The following is a 24624-nucleotide window of genomic DNA, read 5'->3' as shown; positions in this document are numbered from 1 at the left end:
GTTGTGTGTGTGTGTGTGTGTGTGTGTGTGTGTGTGTGTGTGTGTGTGTGTGTGTGTGTGTGTGTGTGGGCGCGCGCGCGCGCACGCTCCAAGCTCCCATGTGTAATACACCTTCTGAGGAGATTAGAAGGTGTATTAATTGACCAATACCTTATAACAGTGTAGTAGGATTTCATAGCTACATTAATTTCAGCCTGCTCTTATGGGGGGACACTTCAGGTTGCAAGTATGTGTTAACGCTAAAACAAAACAGACACTTTCAGGATCATCACTCCTAGAAAAAGGTTGGAGCACTACAAGCCCATGTTCACTTGGCTAGGAGTAATTAGTTTTCAACCAATATGTATTTGTATGCCTCACTAATGTCAAAGACAAATAGGAGGCTTTCAGTATGAGGCAGGAAATACAGAAGGGACAAGAGGAACATTGAAGTATCAGCAGTCAACAGTCTGGAATGTTCAACGCACTGCCTTGAGAAGTATGTTGTCAGCTGCCAGGATTATTCAAAAGGAAAATTACAAAGGACTTGAAATTGTACCCTTTATACTCTATTGGAGAATTTTTCAACAGTGACTGGACAACACAACATTGTTTTCATTTGTTACATTTGTCCTTATTGTATACAGTTTTTTATATGTTATATGAAAAACTGTAAACAGGCCACGTGTCTATGTAATTTTGACACACTCCATTCAGTTGCGACTGATAAATGATGCAGATTTAGTATACTGTGTACATTAAGTGGCAATGAAAGCAGACTGGAAACACATGATACAAAAATATACTTCTTTAGAGAGACCTTCTCTAAATTTTTTATTTATTTATTTTTTTTATGTACACAAGAAAAAGTTTAATTGTAAATATGATGAGGCTGCACTTTAGCAGTTTTCCTGAAAATCACATTTTGTTGGCCACACACAACATCCTTTATTTGTTACAACACTCCTCTATTACGTCTCTGGCATCATAGTAGGCCAATTCCTTAGCTTTGTAAAATTAATTCTTTACCAGTTAGATGACGATCAGTTTGCCCGGAAAGGTAAAGGCAATTCTGATATTGTGTTTGATAATGGAAACAAGGCTAATGAAAAATCAAGACATTTTAATAAGATTTGTCAACCTGGAAAAAGCGTTTGACAATGTAAAATGAAGCAAGATAAATTTTGAGAAAACTAGGGGTAAGCTACAGGGATAAACAGGCAATATACAATATGTACAAGAGCCAAGAGAAAATAATAAGAATGGATGACCAGGAATGAGGTGCTCAGATTAAAAAGGTTGTAAGACAGGGATGTACTCTTTCGCCCCTACTCTTCAAACTGTACATTGAAGAAGCAATGATGGAAAGAAAAGAAAGGTTCAGGAGTGGGATTAAAATTCAAGGTGAAAGGAAATCAGTGTTACGATTTACTGATGACATTGCTATCCTGAGTGAATGTGAAGAAGAATTACATGATCTGCTGAGTGGAATGGGTAATATAATGAGTACACAGTATGGGCTGAGAGAAAATTGAAGAAAGGCGAAAGTAATGAGAAGTAGCAGAAATGAGAACAGTGAGAAACTTAATATTAGGATTAATTGTCATGACAGATGGGGTAAGGAGGACATCAAAAGCAGACTAGCACTGCAAAAGGGGCAGAAGTCTATTAGTATCAAACACAGGCTTTAATCTGAGAAAGAAATTTCTAAGAAAGTAAGTTTGGAGCACAGCGGTCCATGGTAGAGAAATATGGAGTATGGAAAAACCAGAACAGAAGAGAATCAAAGCATCCGAGACGTGATGCTACTTACGAATGTTGAAAATTAGGTAGACTGATAAGGTAAGGAATGAGGAGGTTCTACAGAGAATTGGAGAGGAAAGGAATATGTGGAAAACACTGACAAAGGAAAGGATTATAAGACATCTGTTAAGACAGCTATGGTACTAGAGAGAGCTGTAGAAGGCAAAAACCGTTGAGGAAGACAGAGATTGGAATACACCCAGCACATAATTGAGAACGTAGGCTACATGTGCTACTCTGAGATGAAGAGGTTGGCACATTGGCACAGGAGAGGAATTCGTGACTGGGAAAAAAAGAAAGAAAACCAACGTTATTCTATACAATTGTTTTATGAATGTTAATTTATTTTTATACTCTATTGAGGGTTGTTGCCACTAACGCACTGGCTTGAAACAACTCCGGTACGTTTTCTTCGAAACCACATGGTTGCAATATGAACCATTTCATATATGTAAGAAAAAATCAGTAAATTAAACGATTTCGACTCTTTATGTCATTCACCGCGAAATGCGCCTCATTCATCTTTTGCAATTAAAGTATGTCATTAAAATGAATGTAAAGGCAGTCGAATGTAACTGTCTGTTTATAAGTACTTTAGGAGGCGTTCACTCATTCTTTAATCATTTTTACTCCAATCACGTACAACAGTATTCAATGAGCAATAGGCAGTCGGCAACTCCAGTCACCGTGTGACGTAACTACGCCACCCATAGAAAAAAATAGTTATCACGATATTTACTAGTAAAATGTATGAATTGGACTTTAGGCTGATGTCCTAGTGAAAACAAATTTCACATAAATGTTACTGTTAGTAAGAACTGCCACAGCCAATGCTGCACGTAACGAGCACTCCTATTTTCAGAATCCGTGTGTGAACTTGAACCTGCTTGTGTTTATTATGCGTCAGTAACATGGCGAACGCAGGCAGCTGATAAAGTGACAGTGAAGAGGCCCAGAAGCGTTCGCTTTCTGTTGATGGAATAATGTGTCACTACGTCACGGGGGCGTAACTGAAGCGGGTTTTCTGTGCCACCGTGTTTCACGTAAGTATATTTAAGTGTAAATAGCGCGTTGCCCAAGATTTGTACTTTATTTGCTAACACAGTGCTAATTGTTACTAATCACCTACTGTTAATTTCCGCTATGATGATTTGTACATGTATTGTTAACCAGTTTAATGTACCATGATGCAGACATTGTTTGATGTTCCATTAATTGATATGTGGTCTGTGTCTATGTAGTTTTACAGACCATCCCAATGGCTACTGAACCGAAAGAAGTAGCCACAGAAAATGCTACAACGAAGTCTGATACAAAGATTTGCGGTGTTTGTGGTGACAAAGCCTTAGGATACAATTTTGGTGCAGTTACCTGTGAATCGTGCAAAGCATTTTTCAGGAGAAACGCTCCGAAAAATAAGGTAAATTCGCAAGTTATTCCTTTATTGCTATGTAGTACAACTACTGTAACACAGTATGAAGCCTATGTCAGTATCCGTGTATAATAAACTACTGTAAGTACGTGAAAGTACAGAAAAAATAGTTAATGCTTCTTAGGTCCGTGTTGCAAAGCGTAATGTGATTATCATGTAAACAGAGCGAATAACGCAATGTATGTGCAAAATTCGATGTATAGAATAGTAAATTATAATTCTACATAAATAGAAATTTCATTGTCACTCGTTTTCAGGAATTTAGATGCCCTTTTAATGAGAACTGCGAAATAACAATAGTCACAAGAAGGTTCTGTCAGCGCTGTAGATTAAAGAAATGTTTTGCAGTTGGAATGAGGAAAGATTATATAATGTCAGAGGAAGATAAAGTAATGAAACGACAGAAGATAGAACAAAATAGAGCCCGGAAACGTCCATTCACTTCAAATCAAAATAAATTCAAACCAGAACCTTCTCAAGACTCGTTCGAGTATGTTGATCATGGTGTGTCACTGCTGTCTCCAGAGAGTTCGTCGCATTCGAAAGACGGTGGACCTGAGGGAAGCCCACCTCCCGCAAAGATGTGGATTGGCAGCCCATCTGATGAGAGGCTACAACTTTCACCTTTGAGGAGCCAGCATGTAGCTGAACCTTATCCATCCCCAAGTTCAGCAACAAGTGCATCTAGCCCAACATCACCTCCAGAAAATACTACTATTAATGGTTCAAGAACACCTGACATGCTTTGTGATTCAGAGAGCAGACATGCAGATAGCAATAGTGGTGTAGTGCATCAGTCCCCTCAATCTCACAGACTTTCGTCATCACAAGCAGTGTACAAAAACTCTTTGAAAAATATTGGAAGAAATAAGGAAATGCCATTGTTATCCTCTCTTATAAATAACCACAAGGTGGATGAACTACTGTCAAAACAATATGCAGCGTCCGCTCCATCCACAGTTACACCAAACAACAAAAATGTGAAGAGACGTGAGTCGGGTGAGTGGAGAAATCGAGAACAAGATCATTACCATGAACATGAAAAAATCTGGAAAGCGAGTGGAGCCTCATCAATATCAGAAGCTGCTAAAGAAATCTTACAGGATGTACAGAGGTAATATTTCTTATACCTAAAACAGATATTTACAATTTTAGTGTTAAGTAAGTAGTTCTTTTTAGCGTTCTAAGCAGTCATGTAATTCAGTTGAAAACTCTATATTTCAGAGTACCAGGTATCCCAAATTCTTATCCATCATCAAATTCATATGCATCAATACTCAGTGAAGCGATTAAATTGGAATTTGAAGCCTATAGTTCACTGGCAAAGACCCACCAAAATTCTCGTGAACTTAATGATGCTGAAAGAGCCAAGCTAAATGAGCTCATAGTTGCCAACAAGGCACTGCATGATCCACTGGATGATGATATTTCTGCTCTGGTGGGAGATGATTGCAGATTTAAGGTTAGTTTGAAGTTTTTTTGTATCACCACGTAACTTACATAAATTCTATAAGTATTTTTTGTTGTTTTATTACTGCAAGCATGTTAGTACCTTTGGTATTTCACATGGAATTTTCTGCTGCCTGTAAAAGATGGAAGCACCTGTTTAATAACTGTTACTTACACTTAAAGATGACTTTTCACAGACATCAATAACATTCTGATATTTGTTCAATATCTTGTTCCACAACAGGTGACTAACTTCTTAAAATTAAGATTTTACTTATGTGTTTGTATGTTATTGGTGGGGTTTTGCACACTTGGAAATAAGATAATCAAAATTAAATATCAAAGCCTACAAAGTAAACCAATCAGTGCTTCAGATACTGTTGCAACAATTTGCTGTTAACAATTATTGCTTTATCTTCATCCACATAAAGAAAGGATACCAGAAAATGTAGAAGTTTGAATTACACTGAAAAAATTACTAAAAATTCTCCAAAATTGGATTTTACAGTTGAGTGAACAATAATAGATTTTGGAGATGACTAAAAAAGATTTAAAATATCCAGTGTAGCAGGAAAAATACTCCAAAGGAACCAAAAGACCTAATTTTATTTTCCCATGAGATAGTCGAAGCTTAGAGAGTTATTTTGGAAAAAAAATGTATTACTGGGACCAAACCTTTTCCTTTACATGACGTTCAGTGTAATGCTAAAATGTTTGTTTATTTTTTTCCCCAAAATAAATAACAAATTAGAAAGTATGTTTTTTTGTGCCTTGGTGGGTTTACTCAAAGATGTTAGATGAATCTGTTTATTCATTATATTTCAGAATAGGTACTTAATCCCCAAATACTCCAGAGACTGGACGATCAAAATACTGTAATTTATTTTAAAAATGTTAGCAGTGTCATTTTGTAACATTGCAGTAAAAGTGTCATAACTTTCAAGCTTTAACAGATTATAAAATTAAAATGCAGAGGGATAAAATCTTAAAATTCGGTATGGTTACTTATATCTGTAGGGAAAAATAAATAAGCCAAGTTTCACCCAAATCTGAGATGGTGGATGGAAAATTATCGTATTTTATTTACTTGATCTCGCTGCCTTAAACAATTTTTCCTTTCACAAAAATCATTTTGGTGCAACACCATTATTACAGTATCATTACAAGACATCCATCATGCTGCAAGCCTGAGACAAAATAATCGCTACACTGTCATTGCACACACTGCAGGCACCTGCTGCTGACTTCCGGACCAAAAGTGCTGCTATGCCTCTTTGCTGCACTCCTTTCAATATGATCAGAAAACTGATTCCAGGATCACAACATGCTATCATGTGTCATGCACATCACCATGTCCTTGTTTCAGTCTCCCTGGAAAACTGAGCTAGCATACCCTCATGATCAGTGAGATGTTGAATTCGGAAGAATGATAAGATATTACTATCATGCACTCCAGATGTTTGGACATGATACTCCTGCAAAAGCCCCACACTATTGTCGTGTGACAAGGTGTTGTAGTCATCCCCTTACATTATTAACCACTATTCTGAATCCACTAAGCTGTCCTTGATTGCATGGTATGCATTAATTGTGAGCAATGTTTTGGTAACCTTTTTAAAGAGATGTGTTTGAGTAATTTCTTCCATCTTCTCGAGCAATTTACAATACAACTTTGTTCCCTCATAGAAAATGCTGTTTAGAGCTTTTTGGTTGTTTTTCCCTGCTAACTGTAAATCCAAACTGGCTTTAGTCAGTGATTATGTATAGAATTATTAGTAAAGTACTTAATAATGTTTTCCCGATATGTACAACTCACTTAGTGCTGTAAAGATAACCAACTGAGCTACCCAAGCACGACTCACGCCCCATCCTCACAGCTTTAATTCTGCCAGTACCTCATCTCCTACCTTCCAAACTTAACAGAAGCTCTCCTGCGAACCTTGCAGAACTAGCACTCCTGAAAGAAAGGATATTGCAGAGACATGGCTTAGCCACAGCCTTAGGGATGTTTCCAGAATGAGATTTCCACTCTGCAGTGGAGTGTATGCTGTGAGGACAGGGTGTGAGTCGTGCTTGGGTAGCTCAGTTGGTAGAGCACTTTCCCTCGAAAGGCAAAGGTCCCTAGTTCGAGTCTCGGTCCGGCACACTGTTTTAATCTGCCAGGAAGTTTCATATCAGCGCACACTCTGCTGCAGAGTGGAAATCTCATTCAGGAGTTCTGATGTTTTATCAATGAATGTGACATTGCTGCCATCAGCAAAGAAAACTTTTTCTTCATATCTTTTACTGTCTGGAAAATAAGTGATGTATGTTAAAAACAGAACTGCACCAAAAACAGTATCCTGAGGAAGACCTATTTTTATATGTTTATTGTCTGACAGTTGATTTACTAAAAATTTGTCAGCAACAAATGTGTGAATTACGTGCTTGCTATTCCTCTGACTCCTAGCAGCCTTGGACAAGTCTAAGAACAAGACTGTAACACATAGTCATTGTTGTTATGACCTTTTGTGAACTATGTAATAGTGATATTGTATTCCTCCCACTTCAGGAACCAAGCTTTGCTTCATTAAAAAGATTGTTTATCTGTGTAACTCATTAGTCTACCTTCAACAACTTATCCAGTTGTTTTTGAGAATGTAAGCAGTAGTGAAACTGGTGTTAGTTTTCAGTACTCTTCACTTTACCTTTCTTTAGTAAGGTACTCTGGAAAAGTAATGCATTGAAGATCTTGTTTATTATATTTGTTAATGGGGTTTGTATGCTGTCTGTGCACACTTTGAGAACAGAGTGTGCAACCAGGGTTGACAATTAAATAGTTTAGTTTACACTCTTATCATTAATTTATTTTTTCAACTTCTTTATTAGTGGAAAAACTGTTAACTGCCTCCTCAAGCATATAGCACAAATGTTGCACAAACTGTCAAAGTATGAATTGATCTTTTAGAAAGTTCTAAATTGGAACCCTGTAAGAATGGGCTGCACATGATTTTTACAGGACTTGCAACCCAAAACAGTGATCATTGCATAAAATTGCCTGATTTATTTTCCTGTGTAAAAGAAATATTTTGTAATCTGAAGTGTCAAATGGACAGTGACTAGTGGCTGGAGCCAGAAGCAAGTTTTCTTCTTTTTTCTCATGTAATAAAAGAGAAGGTTGCTTCAAATGTTTTCCTAAGTGTATATCACTGATGAGAGAACAGTTTCTTTGAGAATGGAGCACTGATAAAGTGGAACAGAAGTCAGTGTAAAATCACAAACAATTTCATGTTGGATCATCATTGAATTTGTGCTTTGCCCATTTTGTGCTTTCCGTTCCTTAATTTTGTGGAAAGTGCTTCTGATTTATAGATTTAAAAGGAAACACCTGCATCTGTACTCCAAAAACAACCATACGGTCTGTGGTGGAAGGTACTTCTGGTGCCACTATCTGTGCTCGTCTTCCTTACACCATTCTCAGATGATGTGTGGGAAAAACAATTACTATGATCTGTAATTTCTCTGATTTTTCTCATTGTTGTCATGTTGTAAGAAATTGTGTGCAGAAGTGATATGTTGCCTGCCTCTTTCTTGAAAATGCTTTCTCGCAATGTCAGTAATGAACCTCTTCTCTGTGATGCACAACGCTTCTCTTGTAGCATCTGATACTGGAGTTGGTTGATCTTCTCTGCAATGCTCCCAAACTGACTAAATGTTCCCATGACAAATTGCACCATTCTCTGTTTGAGTTTCTCTGCCTCCTCTGTTAACTTAACCTGATGAAGGTCCCCGACTGATAAGCAGTACTCAAGAACACATTGAGCAACTGCTTTATATGGCACTTCTTTCACGGATGAATTACATCTGAGCATGGTATTTGCTTTTCCTACAATTTGTTTTGTAGGGTCATTCCACTTTAGGTGACTCCAGGTGGTTATGTCTATGTATTTTACAGTTAATGACTGTTAACAGTGATTTGTTGCCAATAATGTTATTCAGTGACAGTGGATTTCTTCATCTATTTACGTGCAGTATGTTATATTTATTTATGTTTCAGGGTTAACTGCCAGTTGCTGCACCAGTGAACAATCTTCCAAAGATCTTCCTGCATTTTGGTAAAGTCGTCTAATGTTTTACACTACCTGTAGACAGCAGGATCATCTACAAAAAGCCTCATGGAGCTTCCAAAATTATGCACTAGATCATTTATGTATTTTCAAAACAGTAATGGTCCTATAACTTTCCCTTGGGGTACCACAGAAATTACATCTATCGATCACAAGTCTGTTTATACTAGGTACGCTTGTATTTTGTTCACTAAACAACAGCGCAAAACTATACTGAATGCCTTTTACAATTTGAGGAATACAACACAACACAACACAACCTGGGCATCATTGTCTATGGCACTTTGGACCTTATTGACAAGCAATTTGAGCCAAGTTGCACAGTATCACAGTTTGCAGAATCCATTGCAGAATGCATGTGGATTTGCACAAGATTTTCATTCTTCAAAAATGTCATATTATGTGAGCATAGAACATGTTCCATAATTTAACAAGTCAGACCTCAGTGATACATGTGTTTAACTATATGTGTATGACCTATGATCCTCTTGAAAACGGGAATGATGTGATTTTTTTTCCAGTTGCTAGGTATCCTTTAGTATTCCAACTACTTACGACAAACTACTGCTAGAAAGGGAGCAAGTTCTTTCACATAACCTCTGTATGATCATATAGGTATTTAATCTGATCCAGATGCTTTTCCACTTTTGAAAAATTTTAGTTGATTTGTTATTCTGCTATCACCATTGTCGATTTTCAATTTCGAAATTTGTACAATGATTGGAGGGAGGAATGATATTATGGTCTGCTGTATTAAAACGGTTTAGGAATATCAAATTCAGTATTTTTACTTGTATTTAATATTATGGCATTTCAAAGATGCTGAAATTTAGTCACTGCCATGTGGGGAGAGTGCAACTAAAGATTTTCTGTTATTTTAAAGGCCAGTGTGAATGAAGCTCCAGTTTTACTTGATGTGATAAATTTAACTGCTGTTGCCATACGTCGACTGATAAAAACAGCAAAGAAAATAAATGCATTTAAAAATATGTGTCAGGAAGATCAAGTGGCTCTGCTGAAAGGAGGCTGCACAGAAATACTAATGCTACGTAGTGCCATGTCTTATGATCCAGACAATCATATTTGGAAGGTAAGTACTTTCTTAAGTTAGTAGGAATCCATAAAACATATTTTTATATAGACATTTGAAATCTATTGTAGCATTAGATTACAAAAAGACAGTCATCTTAAACAGGCCGCAGGTTAAAATTTGAATTTACAAGCATGTAACTGGTACATTTTCATTTAGATGTGCCAAAAGTAAACAAATGTGCTTTTGTTATCCAACTTGCATGGTACCTCTGTCAGGTATGTTTAGCAGATCATAAATTGCTTCTTCTTCCTTTCTTGAGTATTAAATATTTTCAATTTCTTTAAGTGCATCTTACTCCAGGATAACAGGTTTATTGCAGTGGTTTTTTTAAAAAAAAAAAAAAAGAAAAAAGAGTTATTTGAGAACACATACCAAAACACGTGCACTGATATGAAACTTCCTGGCAGATTGAAACTGTGTGCTGGACAGAGACTTGAATTCCAGACCTATGCTTGGCAGTTTGAAACTGTGTGCTGGACCGAGACTTGAATTCCGGACCTTTGCCTTTCATGAGCAAGTGCTCTACCAACAGAGGTAGTGATGGAAGTAAAATTGTGAGGATGGGTTGTGAGTCATACTTGGGTAATGCAGTTGCTAGAGCACTTGCCCATGAAAGGCAAAGGTCTTGAGTTTGAGTCTCGTTCCAGCATACAGTTTTAATCTTCCAGGAAGTTTCATATCAGCACACAGTCTGCTGCAGGGTGAACATTTCAATCTGGAAACATCCCCCAGGCTGTGGCTAAGCCATATCTCTGCTATATCCTTTCTTCCAGGGGTGCTAGACCCACAGGTTTTGCAGAACTTCTGTGAAGTTTGGAAAGTAAGAGTTGAAGTACTGGCAAAGTAAACTTGTGAGGTGGTTCATGAATCATATTTGGGTAGCTCAGTTGGTAGAGCACTGGCCTATGAAGGACAAAGCTCTTGAGTTAGGGTCTCGGTCTGGCACATAGTTTTAATCTGCCAGGAAGTTTAACATACCAGAACGTTATTATTACATCTACTTTGCATTGAAAATCTTGTTGAAACTTCATTGTTGAATGAAACAGCAAGTTAGATGTTCAGTGTCTTCATCAAAGACACTGAACTCACATTTGAAAAGACAGTTGGTTCAAATCCCCATCCAGCCATTCAAAAGTAGGTTTTTCTTGGTTTTCCCTAAACTACTTTAGGCAACAAATATTTAACACATTTTCTGAATTGCACAAAGTGTAAGGTGGGAAAACTAAGTAGGACATGCATAAACTGATTTTATTGTAACTGATTAATGGAGAGGCACTGTTAAATCAAGAATCATTATTCATAAAATGTATGACATACGAGGGCCGTTCAGAAAGTAACCTCCGGTTGATTTTAAAAAAATACACCAAGTTAAATAAAAATATTTTAATATATACATCTTACAACTACATCTTTGCACTATTTTTCTACATAGTCTCCATAGCGATTGAGGCACTTATCGTATCTCTTCACAAGCTTTGAAATTCCTTCTGCATAAAAATCACCCGCTTGTGCCTGGAGCCAGCCTGTGACCGCATCTTTGAGCTCTTCGTCGTCATCAAACCGCTGTGACCCGAGCCATTTCTTCAAATGCATGAAGAGGTGATAATCACTTGGCGCCAGGTCTGGGCTGTAAGGTGGATGGTTGATAACGTCCCACTTGAAGGACTCAAGAAGGGCCGTTGTTCTGCGAGCAGAGTGAGGACAGGCGTTATCGTGCAAAAAAACGATACCGGAAGTCAGCATACCACGGCGTTTGTTCTGTATAGCCCGTCGTAACTTTTTTATTGTTTCACAGTACACGTCTTGATTAATGGTCGTACCACGTTCCATGAATGCAACCAACAACACCCCTTTGGCATCCCAAAACACCGTTGCCATCAGTTTTCTGGCAGAAAAATCTTGCGAGGCTTTTCTTGGTTTGGTAGGCGAATTTGAATGTGCCCACATCTTTGATTGTTCTTTTGTCTCAGGGTTCACGTACTTAATCCAGGTTTCGTCACCGGTCACGATTCTGTTTAACAATGGTTCTCCTTCGTCCTCATAACGTGACAGAAAGTCTAATGCAGAGGCCATTCTTTGAGTTTTGTGGTGGTCGGTAAGAATTTTGGTGCTGTCACTATCTCGTACAAGAGAGTCTTAGAAATCTGTGGAAAACCAGTAGACAACTCCGACATTGAGAAACGTCGATTTTCACGAACTTTTGCATCAACTGTCTGAACCAGTTCGTCAGTCACCAATGATGGTCTACCACTCCTCTCTTCATCATGAACGTTTTCTCGTCCACTTTTAAATAAACGTACCCATTCACGGACAACTCCTTCACTCATAACTCTTGGTCCGTACACGGCACAAAGCTCATGATGAATAGCTGCTGCAGAATATCCTTTGGCTGTAAAAAACCTTATGACAGCACGCACTTCACATTTGGCGGGGTTTTCTATTGCAGCACACATTTCAAACTGCCACAAAAACTAAACTAGCGCAGGTACGACGTTCACTCGACCACGGCTTGATGCCGACTGACCTGTTGAGTGCGTGAACGCACAGATGGCGTCGCTACTCCCCCCACAACCCGCACTGTGACCAATCGGAGGTTACTTTCTGAACCGCCCTCGTATTTAAGCTATGAAAGACACAAAAGAAAGAAGATTGTATCTGTACAAACACTGTACTTTCTGCTGGTCTGTCCAGCAGTGTTGCATACAATTTACATAGAGAGAATGTCGTATATGTGTTATGCTGCGTGATTATTGAACAAGCCGGCCGAACTGGCCGTGCGGTTAAAGGCGCTGCAGTCTGGAACCGCAAGACCGCTACGGTCGCAGGTTCGAATCCTGCCTCGGGCATGGATGTTTGTGATGTCTTTAGGTTAGTTAGGTTTAACTAGTTCTAAGTTCTAGGGGACTAATGACCTCAGCAGTTGAGTCCCATAGTGCTCAGAGCAATTTGAACCATTATTGAACTTTATGTTTGAACTTAATGTCACAGTTTTTTTGTGTACTTTTAATGAAACAAAGTAATATGTGTAACATACACAGCTTGTTCAAACACTTATTCCTGTAAATTATGCTATCAAAGGGTTATGAAATACTACAAGTGGATGTGGTGAGAATGCACCAGTTATAACTGTTTCACAGTGCTCTACCTCTTTCTTATAAAAATCTCCTATTCACAGATACTCTGACAGAGAAATTCTCATTCATCAGAAAGCACTCTGTTCAAAGACAGTGCAGAAAAGCACTGTAAGAAATAATATGTGGTGCTCATGCTTGATAATGTTGTAAACAACTGTTTAAGGAGTTTTGCCTTCTGACTAGTGCTTCAGAGTATATTTATTCCATCTTGAAGTTTGCTGTAAATAATCCACCACAGTTAAAAATGAACAGTAATGTACATAATTACAATGCCAGAAGGAAAAATGACTTTCATTACTCCACATTAATGTTGTCACAAGAAGAGGTGCACAATGCTGCAGCTAAAATTTTTTATCACGTACCCAGTGATATAAAATGTCGGACAGACAGCAAGTAAAATTTGAAAACAAAGGTTCTCTGTGACAACTCCTGTTGCAAAGGAGAATTTCTGCTATTGTAATGTGTAAAAGATGGTGAGTAGAATTTACTAACTCACATCTGTAAATAAAAAAAATAAAAAAGCATCTTATGAATGTTCAACATGTAGCCATATTTACAAATTAATTTGCAATGTGAATTTAAAATGACTCATTCCACATCATTACGATTTATTGTGCAAAATGATCCATGAAACATGAGACTGTCTAACTCTTGAAGTGTAAGGGTATTTTACCTGTCCCATATATCTTGCACAACAGTTGGAATAATTTTGTCTTGGCTGGCTCTCTCAAGGTACTCAATAATTCTGGGGGAATGTCATCTATTCCAGGGACCTTGTTTCTGTGTAGGCCTTACAGTGCTCTTCAAATTATTATCCCAGTACCATATCTCCCATCTCACTTTCAGTTGCTCTTTGTTCCTTTCCTATAATATTGGCTTAAAGTTCATGTGTGCTGTATAGCCCTTCTATATATTGTTCCCACCTTACCCTTATTTGCTTAGTACTGGCTTGCTATCTGAACTCTTGATAGTCATACAGCTGCTTCTCTTTTCTCCAAAGACTGCCTTACTTTCCCCTAGGTGGCATGTGCCTTTTCCATAGTCATGAATGCTTCTACAGCTTTGTATTTGTCCTTGACCATTCCTGCTTAGCCATTCTGCGTTTTCTGTCTATCTCATTTTTTATATAGCTTTATTCTCATTTGTCTGCTTCATTTGTTGCCTTTTTATGTTTCCTCCTTGGTCAATTAAATAATGAGGAAGGAGGAAGAAAATCATACCTCAAGGCACATGCCGTTAATGATTATCATCATGTTACTGAGGGCAGCAGTAGGTAGAGATCAAGATTTCGTAGGGAAAGTGAAATTGTCTCCATATTTATTGATACATGTGTCTATCTGGATTCATCTTCTAGAGATAATGCTTTTGTATTCACCTGTCCTGAAAAATGAATGAAATATATTTTTGTCAATGACATAATGTGAGTGAGTTCTGATTATGAAATAAAAATTGATCGGTTTTGGAAAGGTAACAGTGGAAAGAAAAGTGAAGGAATGGCAGTGAATGTGCTAAGCTTTTGACTATAGTCAAATTTTATGTTCACCATTCACTATTCGATTGTGCAGTGGTCCCAATCCCTTAGTCATTTTTATACCTATCATGGAAGACCCTAAACTGTGTATTAATAGGATCTGTTATACACATTATTACTTTTCATGGTTATAGCCAATTAGAAGGGACTGGACTTCCAGCTTAATACTAATTTAGAACATTTTAGCTGATAATTATTCAGGTAGTGAAGGGAGACGAAAATTTAATAGTCATGGGTGCCTGGAATTCGAGAGTAGGAAAAGGTAGAGAAGGAAACACAGTAGGTGAATATGGATTGGGGGTAAGAAATGAAAGAGGGAGCCGTCTGGTAGAATTTTGCACAGAGCATAACTTAATCATAGCTAACACTTGGTTCAAGAATCATAAAAGAAGGCTGTATACATGGAAGAAGCCTGGAGGTACTGACAGGTTTCAGATAGATTATGTAATGGTAAGACAGAGATTTAGGAACCAGGTTTTAAATTGTAAGACATTTCCAGCGGCAGATGTGGACTCTGACCACAATATATTGGTTGTGAACTGTAGATTAAAACTGAAGAAACTGCTAAAAGGTGGGAATTTAAGGAGATGGGACCTGGATAAACTGACTAAACCAGAGGTTATACAGAGTTTCAGGGAGAACATAACGGAACACTTGACAGGAATGGGGGAAAGAAATACAGTAGAAGAAGAATGGGTAGCTCTGAGGGATGAAGTAGTGAAGGCAGCAGTGGATCAAGAAGGTAAAAAGATGAGGGCTAGTAGAAATCCTTGGGTAACGGAAGAAATATTGAATTTAATTGATGAAAGGAGAAAATATAAAAATGCAATAAATGAAGCAGGCAAAAAGGAATACAAACGTCTCAAAAATGAGATCGACAGGTAGTGCAAAACGGCTAAGCAGAGATGGCTAGAGGACAAATGTGAGGATGTAGAGGCTTATCTCACTAGGGGTAAGATAGATACTGCCTACAGAAAAATTAAAGAGACCCATGGAGAAAAGAGAACCACTTGTATGAATATCAAGAGCTCAGATGGGAACCCAGTTCTAAGCAAAGAAGGGAAGGCAGAAAGGTGAAAGCAGTATATAGAGGGTCTATACAAGGGCGATGTACTTGAGGACAATATTATGGAAATGGAAGAGGATGTAGATGAAGATGAAGATGAAATGGGAGATACGATACTGCGTGAAGAGTTTGACAGAGCACTGAAAGACCTGAGTCGAAACAAGGCCCCGGGAGTAGACAACATTCCATTGGAACTAATGACGGCCTTGGGAGAGCCAGTCCTGACAAAATTCTACCATCTGGTGAGGAAGATGTATGAGACAGCTGAAATACCCTCAGACTTCAAGAAGAATATAATAATTCCAATCCCAAAGAAAGCAGGTGTTGACAGATGTGGAAATTACCGAACTATGAGTTTAATAAGTCACAGCTGCAACATACTAATGCGAATTTTTTACAGACGAATGGAAAAACTGGTAGAAGCCGACCTCCGGGAAGATCAGTTTGGATTCCGTAGAAATGTTGGAACACATGAGGCAGTACTGACCCTATGACTTATCTTAGAAAATAGATTAAGGAAAGGCAAACCTACTTTTCTAGCATTTGTAGACTTAGAGAAAGCTTTTGACAATGTTGAGTGGAAAACTCTCTTTCAAATTCTAAAGGTGGCAGGGGTAAAATACAGGGAGCGAAAGGCTATTTACAATTTGTACAGAAACCAGATGGCAGTTATAATAGTCGAGGGGCATGAAAGGGAAGCAGCAGTTGGGAAGGGAGTGAGATAGGGTTGTAGCCTCTCCCCGATGTTATTCAATCTGTATATTGAGCAAGCAGTAAAGGAAACAAAAGAAAAATTTGGAGTAGGTATTAAAATCCATGGAGAAGAAATAAAAACTTCGAGGTTCATCGATGACATTGTAATTTTGTCAGAGACAGCAAAGGACTTGGAAGAGCAATTGTACGGAATGGACAGTGTCTTGAAAGGAGGATATAAGATGAACATTGACAAAACCAAAACGAGGATAATGGAATGTGGTCGAATTAAGTCAGGTGATGCTGAGGGAATTAGATTAGGAAATGAGGCACTTAAAGTAGTAAAGGAGTTTTGATATATTGGGGAGCAAAATAACTGATGATGGTTGAAGTAGAGAGGATGTAAAATGTAGACTGGTAATGGCAAGGAAAGCGTTTCCGAAGAAGAGAAATTTGTTAACATTGAGTATAGATTTAAGTGTCAGGAAGTCGTTTCTGAAAGTCTTTGTATGGAGTGTAGCCATGTATGGAAGTGAAACATGGATGATCAATAGTTTGGACGAGAAGAGAATAGAAGCTTTTGAAATGTGGTGCTACAGAAGAATGCTGAAGATTAGATGGGTAGATCACATAACTAATGAGGAGATATTGATAAGAAATGGGGGGAAGAGGAGTTTGTGGCAAAACTTGACAAGAAGAAGAGACTGGTTGGTAGGACATGTTCTGAGGCATCAAAGGATCACAAATTTAGCTTTGGAGGGCAGAGTGGAGGGTAAAAATCGTAGAGGGAGACCAAGAGGTGAATACACTAAGCAGATTCAGAAGGATGTAGGTTGCAGTAAGTACTGGGAGAGCTTGCACAGGATAGAGTAGCATGGAGAGCTGCATCAAACCAGTCTCAGGACTGAAGGCGACAGCAACAACAGCTGATAATTTCAGAGTAAAATATGGAGACTTGTACACATGCTGATGCACATTGGAAAAGTTACAAGTAGTATTGTGCATTGCTAAAAAAGGAAGCCCCAAGATACTGTGAAGGGAGAAAATAAGTTACCCGCATAGTTTTAGATTGGTATACTTCTTGCACAGTTTTTAAATTTGCAAATCTTTCAGATTCTTTCTTTTCTCTCTGAAATCTATAATGAGGAAATTCTGAGTCCATCTTCTGCTACTAATTCTTTTATATTGATGTTTGCAATAACTTCTATAATTTTAGTAAACACTGTAGTTCAGAAGTTGATACTTATCTGTGAGTAATATGCATTTTCATATATTGAAAACACTGACAACAAGAAGGGACAGAAGATAGGACATCTTTTAAGACATCACAGAATAACTTCAGTAGCATAGAGGGAGCTGTGGAGGGTAAAAGCTGTAGAGGAAGACAGAGATTGGAATACATCCATCAAATAGTTGAGGACGTTCATTGCAGGTGCTACTCTGAGATCTCGAGGTTGGCACAAGAGAGGAATTTGTGGCAGGCCACATCAGAACAGTGAGAAGACTGATGATTAAAAAAAAATCTATGCAGAAGCAACCACAAGAAGCAAAACATTGTTAGTGCTTTTGGGAAACCTGTATATTTCATGTGTAGCAAAACATCACATCCAAAATTTTGAGTTTCAGACATACACCAATAGAAATCTACACATGAGTAACACAGTGATGGCCATATTTTCACCATTCTTTTGTTTCAGTTACGGACAATGTACTGTTTAATATACTGGGTGATCAAAAAGTCAGTATAAATTTGAAAACTGAATAAATCACGGAATAATGTAGATAGAGAGGTAGAAATTGACACACATGCTTGGAATGACATGGGGTTTTATTAGAACAAAAAAAGTACAAACGTTCAAAAAAGTCCTACAGATGGCACTTCATCTGATCAGAATAGCAATAATTAGCATAACAAAGTAAGACAAAGCAAAGATGATGTTCTTTACAGGAAATGCTCAATATGTCCACCATCATTCCTCAACAATAGCTGTAGTCGAGGAATAATGTTTTGAGCAGCACTGTAAAGCATGTCCGGAGTTATGGTGAGGCATTGGCGGATGTTGTCTTTCAGCATCCCTGGAGATGTCGGTTGATCACGACTTGCCTTGGGCAAGTACAGAAAGGGCAACAGCCTCAACGGGCGCGGGGCAAAGTCAGGACATGCGGGGACCAAGCAGCAATCGGTATTGTAATTGTAAACTGTCGAAGCTGCGTTGGTAAAGTACCGGAACTTCAAGTGCTGATAGAAAGCACCAAAGCTGAAATCGTTATAGGTACAGAAAGCTGGCTGAAGCCAGAGATAAATTCTGCCGAAATTTTTACAAAGGTACAGACGGTGTTTAGAAAGGATAGATTGCATGCAACCGGTGGTGGAGTGTTCGTCGCTGTTAGTAGTAGTTTATCCTGTAGTGAAGTAGAAGTGGATAGTTCCTGTGAATTATTATGGGTGGAGGTTACACTCAACAACCGAGCTAGGTTAATAATTGGCTCCTTTTACTGACCTCCCGACTCAGCAGCATTAGTGGCAGAACAACTGAGAGAAAATTTGGAATACATTTCACATAAATTTTCTCAGCATGTTATACTGTTAGGTGGAGATTTCAATTTACCAGATATAGACTGGGACACTCAGATGTTTAGGATGGGTGGTAGGGACAGAGCATAGAGTGACATTATACTGAGTGCACTAACCGAAAATTACCTCGAGTAATTAAACAGAGAACTGACTCGTGGAGATAACATCTTGGACCTACTGATAACAAACAGACCCGAAGAGTAATAGAAGGCAGATTTCAGACTACCTAACAGATCAAAATGAAAATTTCTGTTCCGACACTGACAATGTTGAGTGTTTATGGAAAAAGTTCAAGGCAATCGTAAAATGCGTTTTAGGCAGGTACGTGCCGAGTAAAACTGTGAGGGACGGGAAAAACCCACCGTGGTTCAACAACAAAGTTAGGAAACTACTGTGAAAGCAAAGAGAGCTTCACTCCAAGTTTAAACGCAGCCAAAACCTCTCAGACAAACAGAAGCTAAACGATGTCAAAGTTACCGTAAGGAGGGCTATGTGTGAAGCGTTCAGTGAATTCAAAAGTAAAATTCTATGTACTGACTTGACAGAAAATCCTAGGAAGTTCTGGTCTTACATTAAATCAGTAAGTGGCTCGAAACAGCATATCCAGACACTCCGGGATGATGATGGCATCGAAACAGAGGATGACACGCGTAAAGCTGAAATACTAAACACCTTTTTCCAAAGCTGTTTCACAGAGGAAGACTGCACTGCAGTTCCTTCTCTAAATCCTCGCACAAACGAAAGAATGGCTGACATCGAAATAAGTGTCCAAGGAATAGAAAAGCAACTGGAATCACTCAACAGAGGAAAGTCCACTGGACCTGACGGGATACCAATTCGATTCTACACAGAGTACGCGAAATAACTTGCTCCCCTTCTAATAGCCGTGTACCGCAAGTCTGTAGAGGAACGGAAGGTTCCAAATGATTGGAAAAGAGCACAGGTAGTCCCAGTCTTCAAGAAGGGCCGTCGAGCAGATGCGCAAAACTATAGACCTATATCTCTGACGACGATCTGTTGTAGAATTTTTGAACATGTTTTTTGCTCGAGTATCATGACGTTTTTGGAAACCCAGAATCTACTATGTAGGAATCAACATGGATTCCGGAAACAGCGATCGTGTGAGACCCAGCTCGCTTTATTTGTTCAGGAGACCCAGAAAATATTAGATACAGGCTCCCAGGTAGATGCTATTTTTCTTGACTTCCAGAAGGTGTTCGATACAGTTCCGCACTGTCGCCTGGTAAACAAAGTAAGAGCCTACGGAATACCAGACCAGCTGTGTGGCTGGATTGAAGAGTTTTTAGCAAACAGAACACAGCATGTTGTTATCAATGGAGAGATGTCTACAGACGTTAAAGTAACCTCTGGCATGCCACAGGGGAGTGTTGTGGGACCGATGCTTTTCACAATATATATAAATGACCTAGTAGATAGTGTCGGAAGTTCCATGCGGCTTTTCGCGGATGATGCTGTAGTATACAGAGATGTTGCAGCATTAGAAAATTGTAGCGAAATGCAGGAAGATCTGCAGCGGATAGGCACTTGGTGCAGGGAGTGGCAACTGACCTTTAACATAGACAAATGTAATGTATTGCGAATACATAGAAAGAAGGATCCTTTATTGTATGAGTATATGGTAGCGGAACAAACACTGGTAGCAGTTACTTCTGTAAAATATCTGGGAGTATGCGTGCGGAACGATTTGAAGTGGAATGATCATGTAAAATTAATTATTGGTAAGGCGGGTACCAGGTTGAGATTCATTGGGAGAGTCCTTAGAAAATGTAGTCCATCAACAAAGGAGGTGGCTTACAAAACACTCGTTCGACCTATACTTGAGTGTTGCTCATCAGTGTGGGATCCGTACCAGATCGGGTTGACGGAGGAGATAGAGAAGGTCCAAAGAAGAGCGGCGCATTTCGTCACAGGGTTATTTGGTAACCATGATAGCGTTACGGAGATGTTTAACAAACTCAAGTGGCAGACTCTGCAAGAGAGGCGCTCTGCATCGCTGTGTAGCTTGCTCGCCAGGTTTCGAGAGGGTGCGTTTCTGGATGAGGTATCGAGTATATTGCTTCCCCCTACTTATACCTCCCGAGGAGATCACGAATGTAAAATTAGAGAGATTAGAGTGCGCACGGAGGCTTTCAGGCAGTCGTTCTTCCCGCGAGCCACACGCGACTGGAACAGGAAAGGGAGGTAATGACAGTGGCACGTAAAGTGCCCTCCGCCACACACCGTTGGGTGGCTTGCGGAGTATAAATGTAGATTTAGATGTACATTGTGACTTCAGGTAACTCCAAAGCCAATAATTGCACGGACTGAGGTCTTGGGGACCTGGGAGGCCAAGCATGACGAAAGTGGCGGCTTGAGTACACGATCATCACCAAACGACGTGCGCAAGAGATCTTTCATGCGTCTAGCAATACTTTTTTTGTTCGTTCTAATAAAACCCCATGCCATTCCAAGCATGTGTGTCAATTTTTACCTCTCTGTCTACATTATTCCGTGGTTTATTAAGTTTTCAAATTTATACTGACTTTTTGATCACCCGGTATCTTCAATGTCTCATGAACCATTGTGTATGTTCTCTGTATGCAGTTATGAAAATAGAAATATTGTGAGACAGGTATTTGTAAAAAGGATTTCACAAGTTATGTGATTTAAATAGTTAATTTAATTTAACAGATATATTTTAATTTGGTTTGCAGATACCACACTCAAAAGAGGCTTTTAATGTTAAAGTTGATGTGCTGAAAGAAGCAAATGGAAACATATATGAGGAGCATCAGAGATTTCTTCGAACATTTGACCCAGAATGGCGCACAGATGAAAATATAATGCTTATTTTGAGTGCAATTACACTGTTCACACCTGACCGGCCAAGGGTTGTTCATGATGATGTTATCCGACTGGAACAGGTATAGTAAGACTTGTTTTCTTAGACCAGATGAGGTGATGCAGGGGTTAAGACACTGGTATTGCATTTTGGATACCAGGGATTCAAATCCATATCAACTCAACCAGATCCCAGTTTTCCAAGGTTTCTGGAAATTAAAAGTTAAGGTGAATGCTGGGATAATTGTTTTGAAAGAGACGTCGCAAACTTCCATCCATATTTCTGTACACCACAAATCACTTCATCATTTATATGACATTAAGCCCTAATCTACCTTATGTCCCATCAGATTCTCCTGAAAGTTGAAATTTTTGGTGTAAGGGTTCTAATAGAGTTTCATAAACTATTTTTTTACTATCTTCAAAGTATATAAAGCTCTTTTTCTGCTGTACATGTTTTGTTTCTTTTATTTTTGAGGCATCCTCAATGGTTTTTATTAACAGACTAGTGAAAATGTAAAGTGGATATTGTGACATGTGTGCTGTTGTCCAAACTTTCTTTTTTTAATGTCTCCACTGGCTGCAACCATGTGTTTTTCTGTATTATCATACCAGTTTTTGAGTGATGGAGTAAAGCTGATTATTGCTGTTCGTTGAAGTGCATATACTTTTGTTGTTAGCACCTCTGTAAGGATACACACAGCAAAGAAAACATGAAAATGTTAGCATCCTGCATGTACTGCAGCATTTTTCACCTTCAAGATCCCTGCAGGAAATTACAAAATTAATATAATCGACAATAGATGGTAGACTTGAAGACAAAAAAACTGTGATGGGCATAGAAGGAGTGAATAGTTAATTGTGTCTTATTCAGCTCGTAACACAACACTCAATCACATGTTTAAGGTACAGACATGTTGAAAATGAGTACTGTAATTCACTTGTACAAAATTGCAGCTTGTAGATAGAGTAGTAGTTTAAAATTAACACAATTTTCCAGAAATTTATGGCAATATTTCTATAATGAGTCAAATTATAAAGTCGGCCTGTATAAATTAATAGTTCATCTTTCATGAATTGGAGAAGTAATATATTTGTGGTAAAGCATTGTACGAGGCTTCATGTATAGTATGTTCTTGTATTTTTATTTGGTGTAAGTTTTCATTCCCTTGTATTTCTTAATTTTTTCTTTGGCCACTCAACACAACAATTTAGGAATGTGAGATAAAAAGTATTTGTTTTACTCTTTAGTCACATTATATTTATTTTATGTAATGGCTGCCAGTTTTGGTACACATTAAGCATCCTCAGGCCATCCACAGTCACACAGTCATCACACTAACTTCCAAAGTGGATGTCAAACAAGTGATAAATAATTTTCAAATTTATGCGTATTACCACTTTTGAATAAAGGCACCACTTCCAAAATTTTAGATCTTTGATGGAAAACACCCTCAGTGAATGAAAAATTTGCAATGTGAGCCAAGGGCTGTCATTGGTATGTCATCTACACCTTCTAACATTTTGCATTTGTGGCTTTTAATCGCATTTACTACCTCATGTTGAAACTAAAACTACCTCATGGTGAAACTAACCTCATGCTTAAGTTTATCATACTTCGTAAAATTTGAGATAAGTGTTTTGGAAGCATTTATAAAATAATCATTTATGACTTTGGTAGGCCTTTTTTGCTAATATTGATGTTATCAATATTTGTAAATGTGATTTCCTTCTCATCAAGTCTTTACCAGATTCACTTTTTGTGATTTCCCGTACCAATTTTAATCTATTATGCTATCATTTTCAGGCAGTTTTGCCTTTGCAGTTAGATGTTGATATATTTTCTTACAAGTCTTCTCATTTGAGAACTAAACCTTTTTATATTCATACAGGAAATCTTAATGCCCGATATAATCCAGTTAGTAGCAAACCCACGAGTGGACTCTGGTCAGTTTCTTTGAAAAGCACATTCCAGAATTAGTCATGAACACTGAAGAGAAAGCATTGTAAGGAATATCAGTAGGTCTATATTGGGTGATCTGAGATGAAAACATTAATCAGTGAATAGAAGGCATAAAATTACCTTTATTTATTTATTATTCAAATGAAAAATTAATGTTTCATGATTAACTCTGAGTTGTTGTATTAGAATACAAGAGTTGACACACAGGGAAAGGATTGTTAGAAGTTATTTGTTTACTAGTTAATGGGTGGTTTGATTCTCCTGAATGAATGAGTGGAATCCACAGCGGTGGTATGGTTTGCAGCTGTACAGACAATTTTCTCTATTCACATCTCACTTCAAATATTTGTCTATCATTCATCAGCCCTATAATCTTTATCACGTAACAATATTGTTCTTTCTTTCTGTATGATTACAAACAAATCATTGAGTTAATTAATTCACAAGTTTTGGGGAGAGACTCTGTGTGTGTGTGTGTGTGTGTGTGTGTGTGTGTGTGTGTAAAGGAGGATTTTGGGTTGGGGGGGGGGCACTATTATTCCATTTCATTTCATCTCTGTAGATAATACTGCCCAAAGAGCTCTGCTCCTCAATGAGACTTGGAATGGCCGCAAAAATTATGCTTTGAATAAGACAATGCTTTGTTATTAGATCACAATAAAGATAATTTCCTGTAAAGCAACAATACCAGGTGAATCATGTAAGACATAACACCCCTTTCATTTTGTGAATAGAATAGTTCCAGGTTTTCTGCAGTTGATAGTTTGCTGTGGAGCATGTAATGTTTTGACTGGAACTCTTGTATCAACTGAGGTATTGGAACAATTCAATAGCTCTTGGAAAGACTCCAAGAAATGTACTATAATTGGAAAGTGATGTGGCCAGAGTCAGCCACTGCAGTGTAAACACTCCAAGCAGAGCTCTTTTGCAAAGCTATATTGTTATAGGCAGCAAGCCAG

At 38.3% G+C, this 24624-nt stretch overlaps 1 protein-coding gene across 2 annotated transcripts in view; it reads left to right on the top strand.

Moving 5' to 3' along the window:
- The window catches only part of LOC126474884 (nuclear hormone receptor HR96), a 113387-nt gene that overhangs the window by 64475 nt on the left and 24288 nt on the right, over nt 1-24624 (top strand). Inside the window, exons 2-7 of one of the 2 annotated variants that reach the window (XM_050102376.1) lie at nt 2645-2825; nt 3024-3202; nt 3472-4328; nt 4439-4676; nt 9653-9859; nt 21576-21785. In XM_050102376.1, the coding sequence (XP_049958333.1) occupies nt 3041-3202; nt 3472-4328; nt 4439-4676; nt 9653-9859; nt 21576-21785 (1674 nt within the window). In that variant the 5' untranslated portion in view covers nt 2645-2825; nt 3024-3040. Of the gene's footprint in view, nt 1-2586; nt 2826-3023; nt 3203-3471; nt 4329-4438; nt 4677-9652; nt 9860-21575; nt 21786-24624 lie in introns of those variants that run through there. The other variant, XM_050102377.1, reaches the window with a different exon arrangement.

This window comes from Schistocerca serialis, chromosome 4 (assembly GCF_023864345.2).
Source record: "Schistocerca serialis cubense isolate TAMUIC-IGC-003099 chromosome 4, iqSchSeri2.2, whole genome shotgun sequence".
In the NCBI taxonomy this organism is placed as follows: domain Eukaryota; kingdom Metazoa; phylum Arthropoda; class Insecta; order Orthoptera; family Acrididae; genus Schistocerca; species Schistocerca serialis.
Note: the sequence above shows the minus strand (reverse complement) of the source record. Positions and strands in the feature narration are given on the sequence as shown.